Genomic DNA, 7633 nt, shown 5'->3' with positions numbered 1-7633 from the left:
TTTTTATTTCAACTGACACAAAAAATCTCTGAGTCTCTCTCGCTATATGTCGCAGCCTTTTGCGATATGGTTATTGCGCCAGTTGATTTTGCTATGATGATTAAACAAAATGGTACATTGTGCAGCCATAATCTGGATTTTTAGTTACAAATTTTGAAATAAACATTCATACTCCTTTATCAACATTAAGGTGCAGACATGAGTTTGCTAACCAATTGGAAATATTGATAGCGGACAGCTCTTCTGCAGCTTGCCTCTTGTTTTTACATGTAGACACAGTATATGACAGTGAATGTCTTCAGCGTACATATGACATGTGACAAGTTACCGTGACAATTTTTATGGCTGTAGCTTGTTTCTTTTTCTTTTTTTTAATTATTATTTATTAACAGATAACATTACAAACATTCAGACAACGCAGATCAAAAACAACTTATATAAATCAATAAACAATAATAACAAAAGTAGTACAAGATAAATGAGAGCATAACATGACAATAGCAAAGTAAAAAAAAAAAAAAACACAAAAAAAATAAGAATGTGACAGATTTGTAAAGGTGTATAAAATGTGAAAACAGAAGTATTTAATTCAAAAGATTGGGGTATATATAAAAAATAAATCCAGCTTTTTTATTAGTTATTAACTTGAGAGACTCAAGATAAGTATCAAGTTCAATTTGGAAAAATTTTAAACGGGGTTTAGAGTTGGGAAACTTAGATTTATGAATGTGAAACTTCCCCAATAAAATGAAAAGATTAACAATATTACATATATTTCTATCTTTATAATATATAATTTCCCTTCCAGTGTGATTTTATGTGATGTTTTAGACGGCTGTAGCTCGTTTCAGCCCACAGCCACTTGAGAAAAAGACATCATAAAGCATATAATGCTAAATTGGCTACGCCCACATCCACCAATCAATGAAACTTCAGATCCAGGTTCATATTTGTCCCCGGGTGCCTAGACCGGCACAAACACAATTATAATATTATTATTATGACTTATTAATTTCAAACTTTTTAAAATGTAAAACAGTGTGACATGACGCTCAGATTGGACCACCGGAGGAAAATAGGGGAGGGTCATGTCTTTTTATTCTTTTTTGAGGGGAGAATCACCCAACATTTAGCAATATCTTAAAGTGGCTTGTTTGGTGCATATTTTTTCATGGAGCTCTCAGTCTTGGCCCCCCATTGCTAGAAGATGGGTCTGACCCAACCCCCATGATGCACCACACCTGACCCCTACCCCCTGATCACAGGTAGGCCTTTTGGGAACAACGAGCTATTTAAGCTCTGGTGAATGCACATATTCACAAAATGGATCACAACAAGCTGAGGACAAAAAACCTAATGGAAGACCAAGGAGTTTCACTCCAGACCCTGTTGGGTGAGGAAACATTAGTTCAATTTTGTAATTGTTCTTTTGTTTGTGTTTTTCTTTTCTTGGTGTGACATGTAGCCTTCTGTATGTCTAATGTATAACTTGTTATCTGTAAAACTTTAATAAAGCTATTTCTATATTAAAAAAAGAGAAACAAAGACGAGCTTGCAGCTGCCACGAGCAGGGCGGGGCCAAAATAGACAAGACGTCTATGTTGTGCAAATGCTGAGCAATGCGACAAAGCAACTGCCAATCGGAGTGAAGGCAGCGTGAGGACAGTCGAAGAAAATCATTCAAGATGGCGGAAATGCTTCAGGACATCCTATTTCTTTATAAATATGACATATTTGGCATTTCATCTCATTTTGTTACCCCGACTGAGAAATAAATATGTTTAAATCCCAAAAAACATCGTTCTTGGGACTTGACAATACCTCCGAAGGGACTTGTGAGACCTCTTGCAGATACTCCTATCAATACAGAACGCCCATCAAGCAAGTGTGTGTCGCTGTCTTTCATACCTAATGTGACTGCAGGGTGATGCTGGGACGTAGCTTGCTGTGCAGATCCACTTTTGCGGCACAACTGAAGCATGACCCCCCCACCCCACCCCACCCCCTTATTTGTACATTGATGGGCGTAGTGGTAAGATGTCTAGAACAAAGGACCCGCGAGAGACGTCCCACAGTCTCCCCTGTGCTCTCACTGTGCTCTTCTTCTGTTGGATAGTTGAGTCGCGTTCAACACATTCATTTGCATAAAGATGGTATCGATAGCTTTTTGACGTGTAGCATTTTTTTTTTCGTTAAAGTCCCTTGACGTCACTCATAGGAATATGACAGACAGACGACAGAATAGTCACCAGCCAGGTGGATCTGCCCGGTAAGGATTTGAGGGGCAGGGGTCTAAGATTACATTTACAGTTATTATTTATGATTCATTCATATAAATTCATTGTCTGTATTAATGTTTTAAGAAGCCTGTGGGGGGCCAGGCCCTACAGTGGGGGGTCAGGTGCCCCCCTTTACACCCCCTGTAGAGCCACCCCTGGTCTGCATCCCTCTCCAAACATCTGCTACAGGACTAATTCTGGGGGTGATACAGTACTCAATCTGCATGTGATGGTAGGTGTTTCTGATAGGTGTGGTTCTCCATCTCTGGGTCTGACCGCTATGTTTGGGCATCACAGGAGGGCTTTGATGAACACGGCTCCTCATCCCGGTCCATCTCGTCAGGCTCATCTGTTGGTAACGATAAAGTTCACAATTATTTGGGTATGCAACATTAGCACTATCATTGGTATCATTGATTGAATAAAGAGAAGTCTAAGGCTGAATCCCATTTCTCCGTCTTACCCTTATTTTATGTAATGTTGTTGCCTGTTTTGTTTAATTATATTGGGCAATAAAGACAGATTTTTGTCAACAAAATGTTTTTCTGAACATCAATGACATTCAAAACGGTGATAACAAACAGATACACAACACACTGTGTGTGTATAAACATATGTATTGAAAACAGACCTACGTACTACACAGATAAGAACATCTGCCTCTGCACCACCAAAGTGAACATAAAATAACTATAAAATATATAAATATATAAATGCATATGACACTGTTGTCAAAACCCACGCAATTCACAGACACAGTTGCAGATGGCATCTTGGAAGTTTGGGATCAACAATACTGTATGGTGACGTAACCAAGTAGTGTCCCATTTCATAGGGGTATGTTTCCCCCCCCTAGCTGGATGTGTCATATAGGCCTACCGAAGACAATTACAGTATGAGACCAAGGGGTAAGCCTCTCCTCTCTGAGCGGAGCTCCTATGGCGCCATATTGATGCTGATAAGCCATTACCCGCCGTTGGCATCCCATTGACTGCCATTTATTTTGGTACCACATTGACAGCAAATAACTTTCCATCTGAAGCGTTTAAAGACTCGATTTGTGCATTGTTTATTTGCATTGTTTATTACTAAAGAAACACAACAATGTAGTATACAAGGCTCCATTACCTTGTAGCTCACGTCATGGCTCCGTAACAGACGTTTCTGCAAAAAAATTTGGTTGCAGGAACGTTCCCTGAAGGTTGTGTTTTGGTTGTGTGTTGGTTGAAAGTTTTCTTAAAGTTCTGGGAACGTTACTTTTTGGTTACATCAAACGTTCTCAGAACGTTCCCCTAACGTTATCCTAACAATGCAACCTTTAGCGAACGTTCCCCTAATGTTATCCTAACGTTGCAACTTTTGGCGAATGTTCCCCCAGTGTTATCCTTACGTTGCAACCTTAGCAAACGTTCCCCTAACGTTATCTTAACGTTGCAACCATTAGAGAACGTTACCCAAATGTTATCATAACTATGCAACCTTTACGTAACGTTCCACTAACGTTGTCCTAACGTTGCAACCTTTAGAGAACGTTACCCAAACGTTCTTTTTTACATTTCCCTAACCTTTAAAAATCTTTAACAACCATGATACCAATTGTGTTATTACTTTAAACTTAGCAGGAATTCATGAAGAGGCAAAATTGATGGGATTTAAAACTTTAATATACAACATAAAAAATTACAAAACATATATATCTACATACAATAATCAGAATCAGTGTTATTGGCAATATAGACACATAATAGTTCAAATTATGTTATAACAATTTTGTCATAACCACACAACGTTGCACAAATGAATTACCGTATAGTACAGGGTAAGTTCGCAGACAGTTTGGACTTACATTAGCTGTTTAGGTTTAATTACTAATAGTGTTAACTAGCATTTTCGTTAGCAATAATTAGCCTAATGGACTTCACTGGTCTCCGTCCAGAGCAAAGGGATCTGTTGGTCCATTTTGTTAACTGTCTATGTATGAGACCCATTGGACATAGACCTTTTGAATGGAACTCCATTGAGAGGCAACAGCCCGGCCCCTTGTCCTGGCAGTTGATCATTAACATAGGCTGTGTCCGAAATCCCATACTAACTTGCTATTTAATAGGCTAAAAGAGGATGTGAGATTTTTGAGTAGCGTATGTCTGAAATCTTAGTAAATGCGGCCCTTTGCTGCATGTCACTCCCCCTCTCTCTCCCCTTTCACAACTTAAGCTGTCCTGTCAAATAAAGGCCGAAAAATGCCCAAAAAATAATCTTAAAAAAAAAGAGGTAAATGTGCTGTATTTATATAGCACTTTTCCAGTCTTAAACACTGCTCAAAGCACTTTTACATCTACACACAGTGGCCGGGGCTGCTGTACAAGGTGCCACCTGCTCATCAGATAAACATTCATACTCCGATGCGCAGCACCAGGGGCAACTCAAGGTTCAGTGTCTTGCCCAAGGACACTTTGACAATGATTGCAGGGGCAAGGCTCAAACCACCAACCTTCCGATTGGCAGGCAACTGCTCTACCACTGAGCCACAGCCGCCCTTAGTATGAAAACAATTGCGTGTTAATTACATTAAAGGTTTACAGTAGCCTATGCTACTGGACACTACGCCAGCATAAATATCCCACAATACAATGCGCTAGTAACGACAGAAGGTTCACAACAAACTGCCAGAAACCAAGGAGCTCTGTAAAGGGTTACCATGGTTACGTTTCTTCAATGGCAAGCAGGCTGTCATTAAGTGACATTGAAAATGACAGCTTAATGCATTTGAAAAGATAGTATAAGCTACATAGTGCAGAGTATGTAGTGCAAATTGTGTAAAATAGTCTATAGAGCTTGAGATGTCATGTGACTTGACTGTTTAAGCTGCCATTTTGGGGCAGCCATTTTTGCAGGAAAATAGCAAGTGGCAAAAATGAATTAAAGTGCCTTCATCAGATAATTTAAAAATAATGTATCAATCAATCAATGTTATTTCAATTCAGTTTCATTTATAGTGCAAAATCATAACAGAAGTTATCATAGGACACTTTACATAGTGGCCTAGGTCTAGACCACACTCTAGCTTCTTATAAATTAGCCTACAGAGACCCAAAATTTCCCTCCGACAGCTTGCATTTGGGACAACAGTGGTAAAGAAAAACTTCTTTTTAACAGGCAGAAATCTCAGAAATGACCTGACTTGGTGAACGGCTTCACCAACGGCCAGTTGGGGTCTTTTGGGGGATCTGTGTATATTTGATTATGTGATTTAGTTGTTAAACCCACCCATCCCTGATGGATCTGACTGGTGGTCAGTGGCTTCAGGGAGGGGGGGCATCCAAAGACCATCCATGGTGCCTGGTCTCTGCCATGTTAGGTCCCTGCCGAAGCCGCGGACCCTGTTATGTAGCTCATAAGAACGGTGGAGGGCAGTAAAATCCTAAACTGCCAAAATCACAGAAGAAGAAGTAAAAAACCCCGCCTTTTGCTGTCTATTGGCCAATCAGGAGTCCACATCCCAAAACAGCTCACTGTACCTGTAGTGTGGCTGTAGAAAGCACAGCAGCTAGTTAGCTAGCTAATACACTGGCAGAAAGCTAAAAACACAACACTTTAATTTTACTAGGTGCTCCTGAACATCACCTGGGTAACCAGCTCACACCACAGCCGCAAGCTGTACGATGGTCGGTGTTAAAGTGATCGGGAGCGACCCGGACTTCCAGCCGGAGTTAGCGGCCTCCGGCTCCAGGCTTGCCGTGGTGAAGTTTACAATGGCTGGGTAAGCTTACCAAACCGGCTTCCAGGCCGAGCAGCTAGCCGAGCTCAGCACTTTAGTCTGTCCTATTAACACGAGACTATAAAACATTCAAAGCTAGTCGTTTTTACTGTATTGTGGACCTGACATATAGCTTTATATAGCTAGGCTATACGGTATCCTTATTGGTAGAAAACCAATGCTATTGTTAGCGGAGTTAGCTAGCTAACTAACTAGCTCTATTGCTTACAATGACATAGCAATATTACATTAACTTTGCTGCTGAGGGATCGTATGATTTTAAGATGGAAAACAGCAACATTAGCAAATATAAATTTATTTGAAAAAATGGTGTTGTATTTTACTCCCCATTGTAGCCAGTCCTTTTAGCATTAGTTATAATAAATGACTAGCTAGCTACATTCACTGTAACGTTAACGTTAGGTTACTTAGTAACGTCGCAAGACGTTGCATTTACTCTGTAGGCTGTAAAGTTGGATGACAGTGTTGAATAAATGACTGTCTACAAAAAATACGAGACAGTTTCTTTTTTTTTTTTCTGTTTACAGCTTCTAAAATGTAAGGTTTTTCTGATTTTGTTTTGAAATTATTTTAATTTTTCTGGTAGCTTGTAACTTGATATGTGAATATGTAGGCTAGCTGCTATGTGTTAATAATGAGGAATGTTTAACGTTAAGAGTAATACTAGAGGAGATGGCACGTTAGAACAGTAAATCTAGCTATTGGGACGTTTTCAAGTCTGAAACTTTTAGGCATTACGTTACGTCGTTGGGGTCTATATTAGCTGCAATGTATTGTCAGCCACTAAGTAGCATGACATGTCAGTAACTTGACAGTATGTGATATATGTAATATTGAAACAATGTCTGTCTCCATTACATAGTCCAGTTTTGGGGTGATGATGTACAAAGGAGATGAGCAGAAAATCATCTTATTTTAGAAGCTGTGACCAGCTACAGTTTATAAATAAGTATGATACATAACTGAAACAGTTCATTGATAATTAAATGTTGTTAGTTTCCTTAATGTTAAATGACTTGAAGATTAATTGACTAATTATTTCAGCACTACTTTAGAGATGAGAGCAGATCCCTAACACACTCTCCTCTGTCTCCTCAGGTGTCGACCCTGTGTCAGAATAGCTCCAGCTTTCAACATGTTGAGTAACAAGTACCCACAGGTCGTTTTCCTTGAAGTTGATGTTCATGTCTGTCAGGTAAGTCTGATGTGCCACATCTACCATATGGTTTCCATCCAACAGAGTCCCGTCAAAGCTGGAGAAATGATTCAATAAGATCAATGGTTGGTAAACCACTTTCCACTGTAACCCCAGGTCTGGCATTTATATTTAACGTGTTAATATCTTGTGCTTTTTTGATTATTCTAGCATTGTCAGACCACACCTAAAGTCAGGTCTTTTTTTGGACCCATTCAGACCAATGACAATCCTGTTTTGAAGTGATATTAAATGAAAAATGTAATTACTAAATTACTTTATGAATCAACTACAAAACAAATGGACCTGACTCACTCATGTAACCTTTGCCTGTCAGAGACACACATATGATTTTGGTGTAAATAATGAGAGAAAAAAGGC

General features: G+C 39.4%; 1 protein-coding gene across 1 annotated transcript in view; it reads left to right on the top strand.

The window, feature by feature from the left end:
* Positions 1–5754: 5754 nt before the first annotated feature.
* Positions 5755–7633, top strand: part of txnl1 (thioredoxin-like 1) — a 7221-nt gene continuing 5342 nt past the window's right edge. Inside the window, exons 1-2 of the mRNA XM_032539490.1 lie at positions 5755–6039; positions 7156–7252. Coding sequence (XP_032395381.1) covers positions 5942–6039; positions 7156–7252 — 195 coding nt within the window. The 5' untranslated portion in view covers positions 5755–5941. The remainder of the gene's footprint in view (positions 6040–7155; positions 7253–7633) is intronic.

Source organism: Etheostoma spectabile, chromosome 16 (genome assembly GCF_008692095.1).
Source record: "Etheostoma spectabile isolate EspeVRDwgs_2016 chromosome 16, UIUC_Espe_1.0, whole genome shotgun sequence".
In the NCBI taxonomy this organism is placed as follows: domain Eukaryota; kingdom Metazoa; phylum Chordata; class Actinopteri; order Perciformes; family Percidae; genus Etheostoma; species Etheostoma spectabile.
Note: the sequence above shows the minus strand (reverse complement) of the source record. Positions and strands in the feature narration are given on the sequence as shown.